This window comes from Nelumbo nucifera, chromosome 1 (assembly GCF_055504915.1).
Source record: "Nelumbo nucifera cultivar China Antique chromosome 1, China Antique-T2T, whole genome shotgun sequence".
In the NCBI taxonomy this organism is placed as follows: Eukaryota; Viridiplantae; Streptophyta; class Magnoliopsida; order Proteales; family Nelumbonaceae; genus Nelumbo; species Nelumbo nucifera.
In genome coordinates, this window is record NC_142649.1 from 4,897,072 (window position 1) to 4,920,896 (window position 23,825).

Sequence of the window (23,825 nt, forward strand, 5' to 3'; positions counted from 1 at the left end):
TGCAATTGGGTTTTTACCATTAAATACAGGGCAGATGGGACTATTGAGAGGTACAAGGCCAGACTTGTTGCAAAGGGCTACACACAAACATATGGGATTGACTATCTGGAAACTTTTGCCCCTGTTGCTAAGATGACATCTGTGAGGGTTCTTTTGTCTCTGGCAGCTCACTTTGATTGGCCTCTCTATCAGTTAGATGTAAAGAATGCATTTCTGAATGGTGACTTACATGAGGAGGTCTACATGTGTCTTCCTCCAGGAATGTATGGGAAAGATATGCAAGGAAAGGTATGTAAACTGAAGAAATCTCTTTATGGCCTCAAACAATCTCCTAGAGCCTGGTTTGAGAGATTTAGAGCTGCACTTGTTAAATTCGGCTATGTTCAGACACAGTCAGATCATACTCTTTTTGTGAAGAAAAGTGGGTCTCTAGCAGTGTATCTCATTGTGTATGTTGATGACATTATAGTGACTGGTGATGATGCCTCAGGCATTCTGGGCCTTAAGTCTTTCCTCCGTACAGAATTTGAGATTAAGGATCTGGGGGAGTTGAGATATTTCCTTGGCATAGAAGTTGCTAGATCCAGGGATGGGATTCTTATTTCCCAGAGGAAATATGTCCTTGATTTGTTGTCTGAAACTGGCAAATTGGGTGCAAGACCAGCTGCAACTCCTATTGATATGAGTCACAAACTTTCAGCTTCAGATGGAACTTTGTTGGAAGACAAAGGAGTCTTCCAGAGACTTCTTGGGAAGCTTTTGTACCTGTGCATGACTAGGCCAGATATTGCGTATGCTGTCAGTTGCATTAGCCAGTTCATGCATGCTCCTAGAGATACCCATATGGCAGCAGCAGAACGGATTTTATGCTATCTGAAAGGCTCTCCAGGAAAAGGAATTCTATTTGCCAAACATGGTCATCTGAAACTTGAAGCCTATACTGATGCTGATTGGGCTGGAAATATTGATGATAGAAGATCTACTTCAGGGTATTGCAGTCTGGTGGCTGGTAATGTTGTCTCTTGGAGGAGTAAGAAACAAACAGTTGTGGCTCGATCCTCCGCAGAAGCAGAATATAGAGCCATGGCACATGGAGTCTCGGAATTGTTGTGGCTAAGGTCCTTAATGGAAGAACTTGGGGTAGATCATGACAAACCCATGATGTTGTACTGTGATAATCAGGCTGCCATCAACATTGCTCACAACCCGGTACAACATGATAGAACCAAACATATTGAGGTTGATAGACACTTTATTCGTGAAAGAGTCTCCTCCGGTGAAGTGTGTCTTCCATTCATTACTTCTGAAGGATAATTGGCAGATTTTCTCACCAAGGGCATTTCCAAGGCAAGGCTTCAACATGACACTGGCAAGCTGGGCATGATTAACATCTATGCTCAGCTTGAGGGGGAGTGTAGAGAAGATGGGCCGAATGGCCCATAGACTGTCATTTTATGTTATGTTATGTTTCTCTCTGTTGTGGGCCTTATTCTGGGCCCATACTCTGTAATAGTCTGTTTTTTGTATTTTCCTGCTCACTCAAGGCCTCTCTGTAATTTGTAAAAGATTAACTTATTAATAAGATGTTTAGAGTGTTAGAGAAGGGTTATGTTCGAACCTCTTACTCTCTAACACTCATTGCCGCCAGCTCTCTCTTCTCTTCCTCTCTTGTTTGTTCATTTTCTGGTTTGCATCTAATATCAAACAGTTCCATACATCAAGTGGGCTGTTTTTCAACTGGGTTAAAGCAGCAATGTTCCTTTTGGTTGAAACTATAACCAAGAAAAACACATTCAATTGATTTAGCATCAAATTTAGATCCTTTTTTTATCAATAACAGTACTTAAGGCTCCAGCTTCAGTTTTGGAAGAAATTGAAAGGCTCCAAAGGAACTTTCTTTGGAATTTAAAGGTGGAGAAAAAGGAATATCCTTTCGTGAGATGGGATTTGGTTTTTCTGGCCAAGAAGGATGGGGGATTGGGAGTGAGAAGGGTGGGAGTATTTAACAAGGATTTGTAGGGGAAATGGGTTTGGAGGTTTGGTAAGGAGAGGGAAGCTCTTTGGAGAGGGGTGGTGGCATGCAAGTATAGAGTGGTGAACTTTGGGTGGGATGTGAGGGAGGTAAGATATTCTTATGGGGTGAGTGTTTGGAAGGGGATTATGAAATTTAACTCTCTGATTCAACCATTTCTTGATTGGAAAGTGGGGAGTGGGTCAAGTGTGAGATTTTGGGAAGATAATTGGATTGGAGCTGGTAAGCTACTAAGCTGTGTGAACTATGTCCAAGGCTCTACAGTCTAAGTAAGAAGGGAGAGACTATTTTTCTGTGTTTTGAATTTTGCAATGGTTCAGTGGTGTGGTGTTCTAAGTTAAGGAGACCTCTGTTGGACTAGGAGATAGAGGAATGTGTGGGGCTGTTGGCGGAGGTTCAAGTGGTGGAAGTGAATCAGATGCTTCTAGACACAAGAGGGTGGAAAGAATGCAAGAATGGAAATTTTACTGTCAAGTCTCTTAATAATGCTTTGATCAGAAACCAGGTGGAGCCTCATTCAGTTAAAGGAATTTAGGGGAATTCTGTTCCCCCAAGAGTGGAGGCTTTTCCATGGTTGGTTTCTATGGGTAGAATCCTGACTCAAGACAATCTGAAGAAAAAGGGCCATCAGTTTCCTATTTAGGTGTTACTTGTGCGAAGATGTGCAGGAGATTGTGCTACATCTGTACTTTGGTTGCTCTATCTCAAAGTTCATTTGCGGATTTCATTGGGCTCCTTCAGATCTATTATTGTGAATCCAAGATCTCCTGGAGACATTTTGCTCTTTGGCCTACCTTGAAAGGAATTTTTAGGTAAAGATGGTTTGGAGCTGTGTTTCCTTTTGTCATATGTTGGAAAGTGGGGAATGAAAAAATCAAAGGGATCCCTGATTTCGTTCTTTGAAGAAGAGATGTACTCACTCTTCTATGTGAGAAAAGGAGAATAGTTTGGTGCTTTGAAGGGATTTCAAAGGAGGTCCTTGGTGTGGGTTTTTGATCTTTTCTTGAGGTGGATCTCAAGCAGTTAATCTTGTATTTCTCTTCCTCTTTGTTGTTTCTCTTTTTGGGTTGTTTTTAGATTTTTAGTTGTGGTGAATCTGGTGATTACTCATCACCCTGATTGATGTACTCTTCCTTTTATCAATAAATTTTTCTTTTTTATTTATTACCAAAAAAAGTTTCCTAGTAGATGTCCTTTAGGCTTGGCAGATGAGGAGACTATTCTTCACTTATTGGTGCATTGCATCCATGTAAAAAGCATGTGGGCCTACTTTTTCAAACTCTTTAACATGTCTGGATGGGCTTCTAATATATTGAGATTTTTGGTTGTTGGTCGAGGGGGTGCATGGGAACTCCAGAGCAAAAATAATATGGAACTGCATGCCATTTTCTGTCTGTTGGGAGGTTTGAAAGGAAAGAAATGAGAGAATATTTAAGGAGAGAATGAGAAGCAACAAAGGGGGGCTGTGATCAGTTCAAGGATTGTTGGTTGGGTGTTAGTTCTGCCAGAATTTGAAGGCTTATGTAAAGAAAAATCTCAAAACTGAAATTTGGAATACTTTTAATGTTTAATTGTAATATTGATTTCTGATGTAGTTCATTTTTGGGTCTCTCTTGTAAGTGGTAAAAAAAGAGTATTTCATTACAATTTTTGTAAATACAGTAATTACAAGAGTAGGAGAGGTAAACTTTCTTAGCTCTCCCCAAGGAATTTTTACTATTATAATTGAGCCCAAAACAATTGACTTCTTCCCATCCCTTGTTTAACTAGCAAATCAGCAAACCCATTTGCAATTCTTTTAATGCAACTATATTTCACTTCCATATTTCATGTCAGCCACTTGAACCTCTTTTTTTCATCATTAAAATCCCAGAAATGTTTTTCTTCCTTTTGCATTCACTCCACTACTAGCTTTGAATCACCTTTTGTAATCAACTTTTTTAAGTTAATGTCCTTTGCCTTTTGCAATCCCTCCATGACAGCCATAACCTTAGCCCTTAAGGAGTTACCTACTCCAATTGGGCCTGAGACTGAACCAATAATTCTACCTTCACTATTTCTAAACACCCCTCCAATACTAGAGGGACTTGGGTTACCTGCACTACTCCCATCAAAGTTTAGCTTGATGCAGTCATTCATTGGTGGAGACCAAAGAGGGCTTGCATTGAACTAGCCACTTCCTTCCAGTTTTTCATGATATCACCTGTTGAGAAATCTGCAAGGATCTACATAGACTTTACCCAATGTACCACTCTATCCAGCTCACTGCAGCCCTTATCTATTTTCATAGCACTTGACTTGTCCCCTTTTCTTTGGCCACCTAAAGAAAGTAGAGGCAAGCAAGCTTTGCGCATTAGGTGGGGGAGACCACATACACCCAAACAAGGAGAAAAACCACTTCCAAACATATGCTACAAAGGGGCAGGAGATTAACAAGTGAAAGAAAGTTTCTCTGTTAGCCTTACACATTACACACTAGTGAGGGGATAATCACCAATTAGTTCTTTTCCTTTGGAGTAATTACAGGTATTATGTCTTTCCAGGAAGACTTCCCAACTGAATCAAAAGGTTGATTAAGAGCCTTAAAGAAAGAAGCACAAGAATAGACACCAAAAGCGGAAAGGGTCCAAATAAACCCCATCAATGATATGAAGCAAGTCCAAAACATTATTTAATTTTGAATCCCTCACACCCCTTATGAACTCCAGATTCCAATCAAAACTATTTCTTGAACTTGAAGGAACAAGGAAGGAAGACAAGGGTCTATCTTTATATCTTGAAAGGGCAAATAAAAAGGGAATTTAACTTTCAAGGAGAGGTTACCCACCCAAACATGTTCCCAAAATTTTATAAAATTTCCAGAACAAAGGTAGGAAAGAGGAAAGGATAGTGTGTATGGCCTTCCAAGGGGAGGCTTTGATAGCCACGGTCAGTATTCCAGCATCCCGGTCATCAGCTGCAAGCCCATGAATGCCTACCACTACATTAACCCAAAGTTTATCCTTATCCACAGGTAGGGTTTTCAAGGTGAACAACACCATCACCAGTCCTGGAATCCCTAGATGTGACTACACTAGTGTTGGAGGACATCTTGAGTCTCCTAGATTGTCTTCCTTAAACAGCCCAGCAGCAAACCTTTGAAACAGGTCACTCTAATACAAACGACTACTACACCATTTCTTGTTCTAGTAGGGCAACATTAATAATTCTGGTCTTGGAGATTTACCCAAGGAAAAAACCCTAGGAAAATTCTTCAGCTAATGACAACCATCATTGGGGTTTCTTCTTACCTTCCCAAAAAGAAAGAGATCACTTGAGAGAAAGAAAGAAAAAACAGAAGTGGACGAGCCGTAATCACACTTGTTCTTTATCCTCTGCTTTCCTTATCCTTTGAGAAATCATATGCCTGAGGTAAAAGCAGAATATCTTGGCTAAATATAGGCTGTCTAATGATGTCATACTCCAATTCAGATCAGCTAAAATTTTAAACATGAATTTGTTCTCATTGTATGTATAGCAAGGTTTAAAATGTCGATGTCGATGGAAATGTTGGTCATCCAAATATAAGAAACATATTGGAAATGTTATATGGAAATATTGTAAAAATTGTAGACATGGTGGAAACATTGTAAAATATGCAAAATATAGAATGATGTTTTATGAAATGACAAAAGAAGCATAGGCACACCTTTTTAAATTATTGTCTTGTTCGAAGTTATTAAAAAAAACTAATAAACTAGGACTATAGACAAAAGAATACGTTCTGAAGTTGCCTTGTAAACCTTAAGCTTTAGAACTTCATGATAGAATTAGTTAAAGTAAAATTTAAACTCATAGAAAATGTAAATGGTTGTAATAGATCAACCAAATAATCTACTATAGAAACAAAAACTATTATTTAATTTCAAGTTCGAAATGAATATTGAGCTAGCTCAAAGTTGTAACCATGTAAGTTAGGTGCACAATAACTTGTTACTTCACATATCTACAATATTGTCACCAACTTATTTTATAATACTATCTCTTGTACTCCACATAGTACTGGTAGTGTTCAAAAGGAATATGTCAAATCTAGTAAAATTACATGTTGCTACACATGGAAGTGAAAATGTAAATTGTCATGGGTACTATCTCTTGTACTCCATGTAGGTCTGGTAGTGTTCATTGGGGAAATGTCAATTCTAGTAAAATTTCGTGTCGCTACCCATGGAAATGGAAATATCTCGTGGAAATATTAGGGAAATTAGGGACATTTTAAACCACCATTGTATAGAATTGTTCAATATATTTAGCATCTTCCTAGAATATCACCTCATAGGGTATGTTTGGTTTGCGATTGGAATTGGAATCGGAGTCAAAGTCACCTATTCCCATTGCCTATTTGGTTTAGATGGGAATCGGAGTCGGATTTTGATCACTATTGTTTGATTCATTTGGAGTTGCAAATGGAATTAACCAAAAATTTACAATTTGTATTAGTTTATTAATATTTTATTATTGTTGTTTTATTATTATTTAATAAGCAATATCTTAGTATTTTATTGTTAATTTATTAATATTTTGTGAGTATATAATTATTATTTTATTAGCAATTTATGATGAATATTTTTATTGCAAGTTGATTAATAATTTATTATTTTATTTATAGTTTATTATTATTGTTTTAGTACTTTGTTATTATTATTATATCATTATTATTATTATTATTACTATTATTATTATTATTATTATTGGTATTTAATACTTAATATCTTAGCATTTATTATTACATTATGAATATTTTATTAATATATTATTTGATTATTATTATTATCTTATCATTTCCTTAATAATATTTTATTAATATTATGGTTTGGGGGGGTTGTCAAGAGTTCTTGACAGACTATACAATGAGAATCCCATTCCCAAGAGGGAAGCCTGAAATGGCCATTCCTCTATATGGGGGGAATCCCATTCCGCCAAGAATTTGAACTGAAATCCCATTCCGACCAAACAAACGCTCCTATTCCGAGGGAACCAAACAAAACCACAGTAGTTAATCTCTTCCCATAAAGAATACAAAGTTGAGTAATACATGGACATGGATTTCTCCCCGTCTTGTATACTAGCCTCCAATTTTATCTGGTGCACCTGGGATATATTCTGAGCTTGACATTATCCTAAATTGGCTTTTCTATGAACATGAACATGTAACAATGGCTTATATGTGGCTGCATCGCACCAATAAACCATGAAACGATAACCAAATTTTATTATTCCTACTTACGTTATCTAGAGCAGTCTTTTTAGGCTTCACTTCTTCCCTTGTTATATATCCTAACTTTCCTCGGCCTTGAATATAAATTTTTGTTGAGTGAGACCATTCTGTAAAATTGGTTTCGTCCAAGTTTACAGTAGTAATATGGATACTAGGAATATCTATATAGTCAAAGATTCCTGTTCTTTATCCCAAATGTGCAAATACACTTCTTGATACTTTCTTGTGATCCTGGTATGTTCCAAATGCTCGTATGGAACTAATACCTTGAGAAAGATCTCTCACTTCAAAATTGATGAATGAGGAAAGAATTACTTGCAACTTCCAAAGGAAGTTTTCTATTAGCCTTTGACCATGATTTCATTGGAAATGGGTGGTATATGGGAAGTTCATTAGCCCCTATTTCCACTTGATTCTAGATGCCAATAATTATTGAATGATCCAAAGCAGTGTTTTAAAAGGTGTGGGAGGCGTACACCTGAAGGCATGCCTCCAGGTGAGGCACCCCCAAAATGCCCTGAGGTGTAGGCCAAAGGCTTAAACACCTCTAAGGCATATGCCTCAGGTGCAAGAGGCACACGCCTCATATGCTTTTTTCATGAGGCATACACCTCATGTGCTTCATGCACAACCTCATGTAACAATGACAAAAAAAGAGAAAAAAGGAGAAAAGGGAAAGGGAAGGGAAAGAAAAAGAAAGAAAAGAATAGAAAAGAAGAGAAAATGAAAGTAAAGAAAAAGAAAGGGAAGGGAAAATGAGGAAAAATAAGGAAAATGAGATTTTTATTAAAAATAAGGAAAAATGAGATCCTCCTTCCTCTTCTTCTCTTACCCTTCCTCCTCCTTCCGCCTCACGCCTCTAGGTAGTGGAATGCCTCGAGTCACACCTAGTGGTAGAAGGTTCAGAAATACTCTCACCAGATTTTTCCAACTCTCCACCAAATCTGTTCTTCAGGGATTTTGGAAAAAAATCACTCTTTAGTGCTGCATAACTAGGTAAAAAATCTCCTAGTATATCTTGAAGCAGTCCTAAAAGACATCAAAACCAGAATCTTGAAGGTGACTATTTCAATCCTTCATATGTTTCGCAACCCTAATCGGTGACTTCAAACATAGAAAAGGAAAGAGGAAACAACTATAGAAGGAGGAACAACTTGGTTTGATACCAAGATGAAAGATATTCAGCATGGCAATCCAAGAAATAAATGATTATTAAGAAACATGGAAGTCAGTAAAGGAAGATGAAGAAAAAGAGTAGTGAAGGCAAGAAGCTTCTCCTTTGATTTATGACTCTCACTCATAAAAATGGTGGTGCAAATGAATAAAAGGGCACTTAAATAAGTGAAGAGTAAAAGGACCTACTTACAACTCATCACAAAAGATATGGAAAGACATAAATACCTACTCCAATGTCATTACTATTAATTAGAGAGCAGAGAAGAAAGGTGCTGAAATAAAAAACCTGTAAAATAAAAAAATATTTCTTGAAGAAGAAAAGAAAGGAGAAAAGGAAGAGAAGAGATTTGAGAGAGAAAAGAGAGCAACTATGCCGGCCGCCCTCTTCACTATTATTTATAGTCAAATAATAAAGAGTACAAAGACCAATATGCCCTTATAGGGCGGCTAACACAAAAAACAGCATAAAACAATTAAAATAACTGCTCAAAAAGGACCCAACAAGAGTGTTGTGGTCCCTACTTCCTATCTAAACAATAAGTAATAAAAAGTTACCACTATAGACTACGCAATTTGTCTAAAACCTCAACACTCCCCCTCAAGTTGGGAGTAAATATCACACATTCCCAACTTGCGTAGATTGTATTCAAGCTTGTTCTTTGCAACCCCTTTGGTGAAGACATCAGACAATTCTAGTTCAGAAGAGACATAAGGCAAACAGACTTGTCCAGTTGTCACCCTTTCTCTTATGAAGTGCCTATCAACCTCAATGTGTTTAGTCCTATCATGTTGAATTGGATTGTGGGCAATATTGATTGCAGCTTGGTTGTCACAATATAACATCATGGGCTCCTCAGCTTTTATTCCAATCTCACTAAGTAGAGATATCACCCAAAGTAGTTTTAGAACACCATGAGCCATAGATCAATATTCAGCCTCTGCACTTGATATAGCTACAACTGACTGTTTTTTACTTTTCCATGAGACCAAGTTTCCTCCCACAAAGGTGCATACCCCTAATGTAGATCTCCTGTCATCTAAGCAACCTACCGAATCTACATCTGTGTAGGACTCCATCTTTAAATTTTCATGGTCTGAGAAAATAATCCCTCTGCCAGGATGCTTCTTCAGGTATGCAAGTATCCTCTCAATGGCTTCCCAGTGCTTAACCCAAGGAGCATGCATATACTAATTTCTGATAGTATAAATATAGTAGTCGGCCACCCATCTTCTGATATCTTCCCACATCCTTAACCAACTCACCATCCAAAGCATTAATTCTATGATTTGCCTCAATAGGAGTATCAACGGGTTTAGTTCCTAGCTTCCTAGTCTCTTGTAGTAAATCCAACACATACTTCCTCTGAGAGATGAAAATCCCATACTTGGATCTTGCAACCTCAACCCCTAGAAAGTATTCTAGTTCACCTAGGTCCTAGATCTCAAACTCTTGCTGTAGTGACTTCTTGAGTGCATCAAGCTCCTTCAGATCATTTCCTGTAACAACTATATCATCTACATATACAATCAATATTGACAAGAGTGCCTCTCTCCTTTTCACAAAGAAAGTGGTTAGATTGAGTCTGTGTGTACCCAAAACGGATAACTGCTCCTCTAAACCTGTCAAACCATGCCCTAGGTGATTGTTTCAAACCATATAGTGATTTCTTTAGCTTGCAAACTTTTTCCGTACCAACATTCTCATAAAAACCAGCTGGAATGTCCGTATATACCTCCTCTTGCAGGTTGTTGAAGTTTGACATGCCCTAGAATTCTGTCTTGTTCGTTGATTGTAAAGTAAACAGCAAGAAGTAGGAGAGGAAAGAAGAAGAAAGAAAAGAGAGAAGGGCTGGTTCGAATTAGAGAAAAAGATATCCCTAGATTCTGCCAGACCTGTTATTATATTATTAACTTATTGGAAAAGACTTAAGTGCCCTTCTTTAAGAGGCACTCGAACTAACATAACAGTGCACATCAACATTCTCAACAAGTACAAAGACCGAAATACCCCTTCACTAACACCACTAACACTCCCCCTCAAGCTGGTGAGTATATATCATATAATCCCAACTTGTTACATATGTAGTCCACTCTCCCCCGACTCAAACCTTTTATAAACAAGTCTACCCACTGGTTTCCCGTACTAACATATGCAGTTTCTATCACCCCATTCAGCACCTTCTCTCTCACAAAATGACAGTCAACTTCGATGTGCTTGGTTCTTTCATGAAACACCGGATTGGAAGAGATATGAACCGCTGCCTGATTGTCACAGTAGAGCTTCATTGGAGTACTGATGTCATATCCTATCTCCTGTAGAAGGTTCCTCAGCCACATTAATTCACAAGCAATATGTGCCATGGCCCTATATTCTGCTTCTGCACTGCTTCCTGCCACAACTGTTTGCTTCTTACTTTTCCACGTTACCAGGTTACCCCCCAGAAAGGTGCAATAGCCTGTGGTAGATCGTCTATCAGACATAGAACCTGCCCATTCAGCATTGGTATATCCTTCTACTACCAGTTTTCCACCACTCCTGTACAGCAAACCACGACCAGGAGCTCCTTTCAGATACCTCACAATCCTTAGCATTGCATTCCAATGTGGGACCAAAGGTTTCTGCATGAACTGACTCACCACACTAACCGCAAATGAAATATCTGGCTGAGTAATGGTTAGATAGTTTAGTTTGCCTACAAGTCGTCGGTATCTGTCAGGGTCTTCAAATACTTCACCTATATCACTGCTCAGCCTCGTATTTGTTTCCATAGGTGTCTCAGCCGGTTTAGTACCCAACAACCCTGTTTCTTCCAGTCAATCAAGCACATATTTCCTCTGACACAAATTAATGCCATGCTTAGATCTTGCTACCACTATGCCCAAAAAGTATTTCAACTTGCCAAGGTCCTTTGTCTGAAAGTGTTCCTGTAGGAATGCCTTCAATCTGTCAATGCCCATTTTATCATTCCCAGTCACAACGATATCATCCACATACACCACCAATATTATTTTGCCTGCCGAAGAGTCAAAACTGAAGACAGAGTGATCAACTTGGCACTGTTTCATACCAAACTTCTTGACCACCTCACTGAACCTACCAAACCATGCTCGAGGGGACTGTTTAAGTCCATAAATAGCCTTCTTAAGTCTACATACCTTACCATCCTCCCCCTGAGCAACAAACCCTGGTGTTTGCTCCATGTAGACCTCCTCGAGCAAATCACCATGCAAAAAGGCATTTTTGATATCTAGCTGATGGAGAGGCCAATCATACATAGCTGCAAGGGAGATGACGACACGAACTGACCCTATCTTAGCAACCGGGGAGAATGTCTCTGTGTAGTCAATGCCATAGGTTTGGGAGTACCCTTTGGCAACCAGCCGCGCCTTCAGGCGCTCAACACGACCATCTGGAAAGTACTTAACACTATACACCCACTTACAACCGACAACCTGCTTCCCAGGAGGAAGAGCGGTGAGATCCCAAGTGTGATTATGATGCAGAGCAGAGAGCTCTTCTTCCATAGCACGGCACCACTCTAGAGAGGTAAGGGCTTCCTGGACATCCTTAGGAACAACCACGGAGGATAACAAAGAGATGAACTGGCGATGGGAGGCGGAGAGGTGAGTAAGTGAAACAAAATTGGAAATAGGGTGAAGGGTGCAAGTACGTTTACCTTTCCGGAAGGCAATAGGAAGATCTAGGTCGGAGGCTGGTGTCGGAGCTGGAGTTGGATCTATCGACGGCGATGAAGCTGGAGGAGCTGCAGCCGGTACATGCGGGCGATGTTTATACACGTGACGAATGGGTGGACGGTCAACAGACGGTGGCACCGGAGGCAAGGACGTAGGCATGACTGGAACCAGAGGAGGTGGATCAGCCACAGGAAGAGGAAGAGGAGGTGGTGATGTGGAGGAAGCATTAGCACCGGACCCCACGAAGAACGGAGTAGACTCGAAGAATGTAACATCAGCACATACCAAGGAACGACGAGAACTGGGATGATAACACTTGTACCCTTTCTGAGTTCGGGAATAGCCAAGGAAGATACACTTCAGGGAACGTGCATCTAACTTGTCAGTCCTGGGACCCAGATTATGAACGAAGCAGACACACCCAAATACCCGAGGAGAAAGCGAAAACGGAGACATGTTGGAGAATAAGACACTAAAAGGAGAACGACCATCAAGGATAGACGTGGGCATCTGATTAATTAAGAAACAAGAGGTGAGCATTGCATCGCTCCAAAAGGTTTTGGGAACATTCATGTGGTGCATGAGGGAGCGTGCCATTTCTACAAAATGGCGGTTCTTTCTCTCAGCAACCCCATTTTGTTGCGGAGTGTAGGTACAAGAAGTTTGGTGTATAATGCCATGTTGGTCCAAGTATTCTTGAAAAGATGAAGACAAGTATTCACGACCATTATCAGAACGGAAAATTTTGATGTGAATGCCCAATTGATTGCGGATCTCAGCATAAAATTTCTGGAAGATGGCAAATAATTCACTTCTTTCTTTCATTAAATAGAGCCACGTCATTCTTGAACAGTCATCAACAAAAATAACAAAATATCTGTATCCATTATATGACATCACTTTATAAGGACCCCAAACTTCTGAATGAATTAAAGAAAAAAGACTCGACACACGGTTATCGACCCTAGAACAAAAGGGAACACGATGGTGTTTCCCAAATTGACATGACTCACAATCTAAAACAGAAAGTTTACTCAATGAAGGGACTAAGGACTGCAACACTTTCAGCGAAGGATGACCAAATCTACAATGCCACTGGAGAGGAGAAATGGATGACTGAAGGGCCGTTGACGTTCTTCCACCACCATCAAGATAATACAGTCCACCGGCTTCATGCCCTCCACCAATCTTCATCCCCGTCTTGAGATTCTGAAAAACACACGTAGAAGGGTAAAATGTGATGGAGCACTTAAGGGACTTGGTCAGCTTACTAACAGACATAAGATTAAATGGAAGCTAAGGTACATATAAAACAGAGGATAGGGATACAGGGTCTAGGTCAACATTACCAACACCATAGATAGATGATGTGGAGCCATTAGCGAGGGTAAAAAATTGTGATGTTGAGCAATGAGTGAGAGATGAAAACACACCTGGAGTTCCCGTCATGTGATCGGAGGCTCCAGAGTCAATAATCCAAGGGTTGGGTGTGGATGCCAAACAAGCCATACCTGAGTGTGCAAAGGTAGTTGTGTTCTGCTGCGACTTGGATTGAACAAACCTTTCATACTCATCCCGAGGAACACTCACCATCTCCTTGCCTGGACCATCTGAGAGAGTAGAAGGCATCGGGTCAGCTGATTGGTTCTCCTGTCTAGAGCTGAAATTGGTGTCACTAGTCATGGCATGGTTGGCCCATGTCGAGGGAGGACCATGTAAGTCATAGCAGTAGTTAATAGTATGTCCATCCAAACCACAATGAGTACACTTCCGTGGACCCGAGCCACGTCCTCTACCACGAGCTCCCCTTGAATCTCTGCCTCCAGTACGACCACCACCACGGATATGTGTAGACCCACCACTACCACTCCTGCCAGGCTGGACTCCTCAAGCCCCACTTCTGCCACCTCGACCTCTCGACACTGCAAATGCTGATTTATCTGAGACATTAGAATCCATAGATCCAATGGAAGCCCTCCGAAGATGAGCAAACACCTCCTCTAAAGATGGAAGAGCAGATCCCCCTAGTATCTGGGCTCGTACTGGTTCATACTTAGACTTCAGCCCCACTAGAAACCATGTCACATCAAACTGCTCTCGTTGTTGCTGTTGAACTTTGACATCAAAAGTGAGAGGATGATAGACATTTAACTCATTACAGATATTCCTCACACTGGCATAGTACTCCTCAAGGCTCTGATTTCCCTGTTGCAGATTGAAGTATTCCTAATACAGTTGATATACCCTAGTGGTATTATCCTGACCTGAATACAGTTTCTTAGCATGATCCCACACCTCTTTGGCTGTGTCAAGAAACATGAAGTTCACACTGATTCTGGGTTCCATACTGTTCCACAACCATGTGATGATCTGTGCATCTTCCTGTTCCCAGTCTTCATACTCTTGAGAATTAGCGGGGGGTTTCTCCTCTCTTATGTGCTTCACTTTCTTCTTCGCCTTCAGAAAAACCTCTACAAACTTGGGCTCAAGGGACATAATTCTCTCCATTCAGTTTAATGGAGGTCATTTGGACATTCAGGTAGTCAGTCGATATCATAACACTAGGTTTACTATCACTGTTATCTGCCATTGCGGAACTCCCTTATCACTGAATTCTGAGCACTACACACTGCACACTACACACAGACACTTCACCGAAATCTGCACACCGATTTCAACAGTATTAAATGCTGAAAACTGCAACACCACAAACCCTACTCACCGAAGTCTACACACTGATTTCAGCAAATATTAAATGCTGAAAACCACACTTGTAACACCACAAACCCTAATCCACAGCTACCGGAAGTTTCACCATTAAGTAGACACTATTGCCCTTCGAATCACACACAAACCAGAATAAACCCTAGCATAAACCCTAGCATACCGCAATCTGAAAACCCATCATACGAACTGTACTACACCTCTCTTGTCTTCCATAACAGAAAATATGCATAAAAAAAACTTTACCTCATCGCCTGAAGGCCAACCACACGAAGGACTGAGACACCACTGCACCACACGTACCAGCCCTAACTAGGGCTTAGAAACCACAGCAACCAATCACCAACGACACAATTGGAGGCATAGGAACCTCCTAGGGAAGAGGGCAATCACTCCTTTTCAGCCCTTTTCCCAGTCTCCAACTCACAGCTGAGAAACCCAAGAGAAACCCTAATTCGAATGCGCAGAAGACAAAATTCTAGCAAGTCTGATTTGTTTAACCTTGCTCTGATACCATGTTGAAGTTTGACCTGCCCTAGAATTCTGTCTTGTTCGTTGACTGTAAAGTAAAGTAAACAGCAAGAAGTAGGAGAGGAAAGAAGAAGAAAGAAAAGAGAGAAGGGCTGGTTCGAATTAGAGAAAAAGATATCCCTAGATTCGGCCAGACCTGTTATTATATTATTAACTTATTGGAAAAGACTTAAGTGCCCTTCTTTAAGTAAGAGGCACTCGAACTAACATAACAGTGCACATCAACATTCTCAACAAGTACAAAGACCGAAATACCCCTTCACTAACACCACTAACACAGGTCACCATTAAGGAAAGCATTTTTAACATCAAGCTAGAATAGAGACCATGAATAGGTAATAGGGACAAGAGAATCCAAACTGAGCTCATCTTAGCAACTGGTGCAAAAGTCTCTAGGTAATCAATACCATAGGTCTGTGTATACCCTTTTACAACCAACATTGCCTTGTACCTCTCTATGCTGCCATCAGCCCTGTACTTCACAGTGAACACCCATCTACATCCAACTGTTTCTTTGTCTGTAGGAAGATCAATTATTTCCCATGTCTGATTTTTAACCCAGGCTTCCATTTCTTCTTGCATAGCTAGTTTCCACTCAGGTTTGGAGAGAGCCTCACTAACATTCCTAGGTATAGACATAGAATCCAAGGAAGAAAGGAAAGCACGGTAGGAGGATGATAAGGCACTATAAGAGAGATGGTTTGAAATGCAATGGGTTGTATACTTTCCCTTACCTTTGTAGAGTGCAACAGGAAGATAAAGATCAATGGGATCAGCTACAACAACAGTGTTAGGTACAAAAACATCGTTATCAGGGGAAATAACAGGCTCAGGCTCAAGGGAAATACCTGGAACTGTATCAGCTGAACCTGGGATCTTAGATGGACTGACGGAGAGTGGTGTAGGTTCTTTTATCTGAGCATGTGTGGAGTCAACCCTCTTCTGGTGACGCTAGTAGACCTGTGAGGCTGGCCGTAGTGGATCAGGCAGTGGAATTGTAGTTGCTGATGGTGGAATAGGTGGATCAGATGAAGGAACAAATGACACCGGAAGAGGGACAGGTTGTGAGTTCTCCTCCCCAAAACACTTCCCCTAAGAACCACTCAAGAAAAAGAAAGTAGACTCAAAAAAGGTAACATTCGTAGTGACAAACCTACTCCCCAACACTGGATCATAACAACAATACCCCTTTTGGTTTTGAGGACACCCAAGGAAAACACATTTCTTGGCCTTAGGATCCAATTTCTTGCGATGAGGACCAAGAATGTGAACAAATGAGGCACACCCAAAAACTCTCAAAGGTATATGAAATATCTCCCCTTCTGGAAAAAGCAAGCTAAAAGGTGCCTTAAACCCTAAAGTGTGTGAAGGAACACAGTTAATCAGATACACGACTGTGAGAACTACATCCCCCCAAAAATGAATAGGAACTGAGACACACACCATAAGGCTCCTTACCACCTCCACAATATGTTTATTCTTCCTCTCTGCTACCCCATTATGTTGTAGTGTGTATGCACAACTACTCTGATGAATTGTTGCACCAAAATGGGTACTTCATCATGTGATCTTATCAGATATATCCAAGAATACCGTGTATGATCATCCACAAACAAGATAAAATAACGGTAACCACCCATGGAAGAAATGTGGTAAGGACTCTATACATCAGTATGAACAATATCAAAAGCAAATGAACTTCTTTTATTACTTGGTTTAAAAGAATGTCTACAATGCTTTCCCAACTGACAACTTTCACATTCCAAACTAGACAACTGAATAAACTTAAACAACTTTGGAAACAAAAGCCTCAATGAAATGAAAGAAAGATGGCCCAAACGATTATGCTAGAGCATAATCTAACTCACTAACTCTGATCCACTACTACTACTGCTACTAAACATGATGGCTCTAATATCTCGGAATCTCATCGAAAAGGTAGACTCCATTCACTTCACAACCACTTCCAGTCGTCCTCTTTGATTCTAGATCCTACAAAACACAATTACCAGGAAGAAAGGTCACTGAGCAGTTCAAATTTTTTATCAGAGCTTACTGAAAGAGGATAAGTGTGGAGTTTAGGGACATGTAAGACGGAGGAAAAGTAATGTCACTAGTCACACTAACTATCCCTTTCCCAACAATGGGAATATGGGAACCATTTGCTATAGAGACTCTATCTCTACTAGAGCACAACTGGTAAGAACTAAACAGGGTAGATATATTGGTCATATACTCAGATGCTCTTGAGTCTATAATCCAAGGAGGTCCCTCCTTACCTGAGGTGGATACATGATTTGCAACTGCATATGCTGTATGAGCAAAGGAAGTTGTATGGTTGGCTCCTACGCTGTTATGCCCATTTGAAGAGCTAGAACTGGCCGAATCCTTCTTACTCATAAGTTGTCCATACTTTTCCAATTCAATCCTCACTATTGTTGTTGCAATGGACTCCAGATCATCCTGGGAGAGGGGTCCTGAAGGGTCTTCTGTAATTGCCACATTTGCATTTCCCTTCTTGTTCTTGATCCGAGCTTGTACGAGATGAGTGTAAAGCTTCCAAAAGTTGTCTCTGGTATGCTTAGTCTTCTTGCAATAGTCACACACCAAGTCCTTCTTGTCCTCCTTCCTAGCCTCACTACTCCCCCTGTCTCCATTTGGCTTAGATTTAACTGTACTAACAATAGCTGATTGATCAATCCTAGGCCGTGTCAACATAACATTCCTCCCGCTCTCCTCCCTAGAGACAAAGGCATAAGCTTGAGAAGAGCCACACTTTCTCTAGGAAGGAGATGTTGCTTGGCAATGCCGAATTCATGGTCCAGCCCAGCCAAGAATTCAAAAGCCCTATTCTTTTCTACCAACCCTTGATAAGTTGTTGCATCCTTCATACTCTTCCAAATCACAGTTTCTAAGTGGTCGATCTCCTGCCAAAGAGTTTTCAGCATGGAGAAATAGGTGGCAAGAGGTTTATCTCCTTAACTGATAGGCTCTAGCTACATTTTGTTTCTGGGAATAGGTTTTAGTCACTCCATCCCAAATCTCCTTTGCAGTATTAGCCTACAAAAAAATTTTACCAATGTGAGGTAACATAGAGTTACACAGCTAGGTCATTACCATGTAATTCTCTTGCACCCACCGAGAGGGATTTGTATCATGTTTCTTCTCCTCCCTAGTAATGTGCCTCAATTTCCCATGAGAACCAATAGCCATCTTGGTTGATTGTGCCCATTCTAGATAATTTGTACCATCAAACTTCATTGTAGTAATAATTCCATACCCAAAAATATCACTACTACCTCCAACACCCAGACCTATGTTATCGGTGAACTTCTGCTCGGTACTCCAACTCTCCATTTTACTTCAAATAGTTCAAAAGAAGAAAATAATTAGGTAGAGAGCCTCCAAGATCAAATCAATCTCATACACAAAGGTAATAGACCTTTCCGGAAGAAGAAAACCCTATTTGGAGAGAAATCTCTCTCCTCCCATTATCTCCCACCGGAGAGAAAAGTGAACCGGCCACTCCAGAAGGCCTAGAAAATTTAAACCTAACTGCCCCCTATAGAATACCTAGAGAAGTCCAACAATACCTGAGTGCCCAAGATCAGATCAAAATTGAAGAGTCCAACTTGACTAGGACTCTTCTCTGCACTCTAGTTCTTCTTGGTTTTGATGCCAAAACATAGATCACCCTCTTGATGACTAGATCACACCAAAAAATCCAAGAACTGGGCAATCTGAAGTAAATTGATAAGCTCTTTATCTCCTCATGCAATCGGCTGATCTAGGACTGCATGGAAAAACTTCAAAAAACCCTATCCGAGCTTTAATACCAAGTAGAAAGGTGCTGAAATAAAAAAATCTGAAAAAGAAAAGAATATTTCTTGAAGAAGAAGAGAAGAAAGGAGAAAAGGAAGAGAAGAGATTTGAGAGAGAAAAGAGAGCAATTATGTTGGCTGCCCTCTTCACTATTATTTATAGTCTAAAATAATAAAGAGTACAAAGACCAACAAGAGTGCTCAAATTATGGTCCCCACGTCCTTTCTAAACAATAAATAATCAAAAACTACCACTATAGACTACACGATTTGTCTAAAACCTCAACAAGTAGAAAATAGATAAAATAGCACATGTTCTTGAACCATTTTCCTAGTTTTAGAAGTGAATACAAGCTTATTGAGGGCTTTCTTTCACATCCACTACTCTTTACTGGAAACTTTTCTTGGATGACTTCTTTAGCTGATTTTTTCTTCCTTTTTTATTTGAAGGCTTTCTTGTGTACCTTCATAGCTTTCTAATTGGGATTTAATTTCATTGTTTTGTCTGGACAAGTCACAAAAAGATGCGAAGTGTGGAGAAGTTTTATTTATAGCTTTCTTGGCGAAAGTCAACACTTAGGTTTTTTGCATTGAACCCTAGGGCTACTTTGATTTTTGTTAGCTAACTTTATTCTTTGTGATATATACAGGTGTGGATCTCATGATCATAATATTTATGCTCTGGATTACAAAAATCACTGCTGCATTTTTAAGATCTCATGTGGTGGGAGTGTATTTGGGTCACCTTCCATTGATATGGTATGTTTTGAAAAGTTAAACTGAAAGGTATTTGTTAATTATGTTCCTCTAGACATTTAGTTTTCCATAAATTTGCTTCCATGTGTAGAAGGATGATAACTTTTATTTGCATATCCAATGTTTTATGTTTTTTTCTTGATTAGCTCTTAAATCATTTGTCTTTCTTCTCAGTCGTTCTTCTTTTGAAACAACATAATATGTCAATTTCAGCATTTATTTCATTTTGGCAGCCATGCAAATGAACGACATCATGGGAATATTAGGCAACATGTTGGGAGAAACTTGGAGAGCACTAGGTGGGGGATGCAGGGACCAGTGGTAAGGGAAGGTAGAAGAGCAGGTCTGAAAAGAAGGGCAATAGGTAAAGGTACTGTGTTAGCAGTTTAGTGCCCAATATCTTGGATGAAAGATTTTGTGGATGGAGCATGTCATTTAGGGAGGAAGACAGGCAGGGGAGGTTCATTGAGGTCATTGAATGCTTCGCACTGGATGACCAAAGGGTTTGTATACCGGAAGCAGGTCTGAAAATAAGGGCAATAGGTAAAGGTACTGTGTTAGCAGATGAGTGCTCAATATCTTGGACGAAAGACTTTGTTGATGGAGCATGCCATTTGGGAAGGAAAACAGGCAAGGGAGGTTCATTGACGTCATTGAATGCTTTGCACCAGAGGACCAAAGGGTTTGTATACTGGAAGGTATTATGTCTTTAGGGTGGCTTAGCTTTGCACAGATGTTGCTGGACTTTCATATTGAAAAAATGAGAACAAAAAGAGGTCACAAATGGGAATCAAAAATAGTTTGGAAAGGTAAAACCATACACATATTTTGGACTACAGCAATACTATTGTGGTAACTACGAAGGAGATAAAGAATTGAAATGGGGTGTAGGGTTTTATGTCAATGAAATTGCCAAACTTTGAGGGTGCTACTTTTAAGAACTTTCTTGCCTATGAAAGCCCCACCTCTCTGTTAATAGTAATTGAAGGGATGGAAGCTCAGGCAGTGCAATCTTAGTGGGGCTCCATCTTGGTTGCTTGCTGGAGTCCGATATGAAACATGACCCATAAACCAGGGCAGTTAGAGTGTATAGAAATTTATTTCTCTTTTCTGGCCCTGCCGGCATGGGTGACTCCCTCAAAGCGGAACTGCTTGCTGCAATTCATGGAGTGCAGATCGTTAGTGAGTTAAACATGACAAATGTGGTGATTGAAGGGGATTCGAAAGTGGTAGTAGAATGGATAAAGAATCCAGAGTCTATAATTTGGTGCTACAGGAGTGGAATGAAAAAATTTACATGACTAACCAGGAACATGAATTTGAGGATACGATGGGTGAGTAGATCAATAAACGGGATGGCAGATGCTTTGGATAAGCAAGGGGTGAATAGACCTTTTTTATTCAGGGCACAATTGTAATCTTTCTTTTTCTTTTTTGTATAAGAGGTAGCAGCTCGTGCCTCTCTAAGGGATGCTTGTAAAGATGTTATATTAAGTCTGTTAATAAAATTTAAGTTATTTATCAAAAAGAGTTTTCTAGTTTAATATTTGAGATTAGATGTATTTAGAGAAATAGGAGTGCTATGGGAGCTTTATTGAGGTGGCAGAAGAGACCTCTGGTTTAGAAACTTGTGGAGGGCAAGAGTTAAAGTTAAACAAAAGTTTGTGGGTGCCTTACCAAAGGCGGTTGTTCACTTTTGGAGGAATCAAATACAAGATTTGGCTATCTTCATTGGTAGAATTATTGTTGCAAGTTGTAAGGCAAAATGTAGTGGACAAACTTGAGAAGTGCTTTAAAAAAAATGGTAGAGAAAGACTCGAAGAACCATAAAGTAGGGAAGGTCAATTCCTGATGCTACCAAGAAGTCTTGGAATCAGCTGATAATCTAATGCAAGAGTTTAAATGTCAATACTGCAGTGCAACAACAAAAAAAAGGAAACTGGCCACCTGCTGGTAGACTAGTCAAACAAGGAACCATGTGGATCATTATGCCACTTATTCCCAGCAATGGCCAGGCCAGTAGTTTGTTGTTGTGATTCAAATCATCAAGAAGAGTCAAAACAGTTCTGTAGTTGGTTGGACCGATATAACTCACATGAGGGGCTTTAAGTTGAAGGAAGTAGTAGTGAGTATAGACAAAATCGCCCATCATTGTCTCCCTTAGGTTGATGGTAGAAAAGATGTTTGTCATTGACTCACTCAGATGGGTATTTGGTGAACAAGGAGGGGCCCTCTATAGACAAACCAAATCCCTGATTTAACAAAATGAATATATGGAGGACAATATCAAATATCAATGATGTTGATTGGGTGCATCATGACTCAGAAAATGATTAATGGAGAGAATTCAGCATTGGTAATGTGGATGGTGTTGAAACAGAGGATCATTTGGGCTGATGAAGGGGAACTTCAGCATTGGTAGTGTGGATTGGGTGCATCATGACTTGAGTAAGTCATAGCGAAAGTAGCAAGAGACACCTTACTGTTTTTGGTTGGGTTGTTGTCATCTTGACCTGAATCAATAAAAGGATTCTCTCAAATCTTGCAGCTGCTACAGCAAGGTGTACGTGGGGGGCTGAATAATTGCTACTCGGTGCAATGTGCTTATGTGCATTGGTTGTAGAGGAGGGGGATTTAGCAAGGATCCAAACTAAAACTCAAGTTATCGATAATCTCTTGCAAGAAAGATCAACAGTCTTAATGGTATCAGAATCAACTGTGGTTAAACTCTCAATGGGGGTTCACCCATTGCTCCCTAACACTCTTTTCTTTTTTTGTCCATCTTACAGTTGTTCTCCTCTTGTTTCCATGCAGGTTGATTTTATTTGTGCTTTTGGTGATGATTCTCTGCCATACCAACCAATAGAAATCACCAAAAAAGTTGAGATGAGAGGAGAATCAGAAGTTGTGCTCGAAGTTCCTAAGAATCTTCAAAATTGCCCCTAGAGAGATAATCCAAGTGAGGGGGAAGTTATATAGATTTGTTCAAGGACTTCCTAAGACATAGTGCAAGACATGGAGGATGATATTATGGTGAGTGGGCGTAAAGTGGAAGAGGCAGAGAAAGATAGGGAGGCTAGAGGCCAATAAGAGAAACAATGAGGAATGGGGAATACAAAATTGGGAGTGTTTGTAAGTGGAAGTGTACATGGATATACCTCCTAGGTTTTATAGTCACTTGCCCAAGGGAACTGTTTGGGAGGCAGAGGCTGATAAGAGAAACAATGAGGAATGGGGAATACAAAATTGGGAGTGTTTGTAAGTGGAAGTGTACATGGATATACCTCCTAGGTTTTATAGTCACTTGCCCAAGGGAACTGTTTGTAAGTTCAAGAAATCTTTTTATGAGCTTGAGCAGTCTCTACAAACATGGTTTGACAGATTTTGAGGTGCCTCGTTGAAGGTTAGGTATATCAGTCGCAGTGTGATCATACTCCTCCAATACCTGAAGGAGCTGGATTTCCTTCACCACTTCCATCAAAATTCAGTTTTATGAAACCCCCAATAGGTGGGGACCAGAAGGTCTAATCCCAACTGTAAAGGAAGAAGAGCAAGCAATTTAAAACCACTTCCTCACCAAGTCACCAGCAGAAAAGTCTTCGAAGAGTTTCAAAGACATCATCTAATGGATCACTCTAATAGTAATGATTTCAACTAAGGCACCCCTACTTCTCTCAATTCATGAGAAGATTCTTTGATTCCTTTCTTCCCAAGTTGTCCAACACATAACCACCCTTGTACACCTCCAAAGGGTTCTCCCCTCTTCTTTGTCCAACAGACAAAGTTAAAGGCAAATAGATGTTGTACATTAGGTGGGGGGTTCCACCTATGC

General features: G+C 40.0%; 1 protein-coding gene across 5 annotated transcripts in view; it reads left to right on the forward strand.

Moving 5' to 3' along the window:
* Positions 1-23,825, forward strand: part of LOC104605230 (AMP-dependent synthetase and ligase family protein) — a 150,037-nt gene that overhangs the window by 90,662 nt on the left and 35,550 nt on the right. For 4 of the 5 annotated variants that reach the window (XM_010269905.3, XM_010269908.3, XM_088896241.1 and 1 more), the window contains one exon: positions 19,888-19,996. In XM_010269905.3, the coding sequence (XP_010268207.1) occupies positions 19,888-19,996 (109 nt within the window). Of the gene's footprint in view, positions 1-19,887; positions 19,997-23,825 lie in introns of those variants that run through there. The other variant, XM_088896242.1, reaches the window with a different exon arrangement.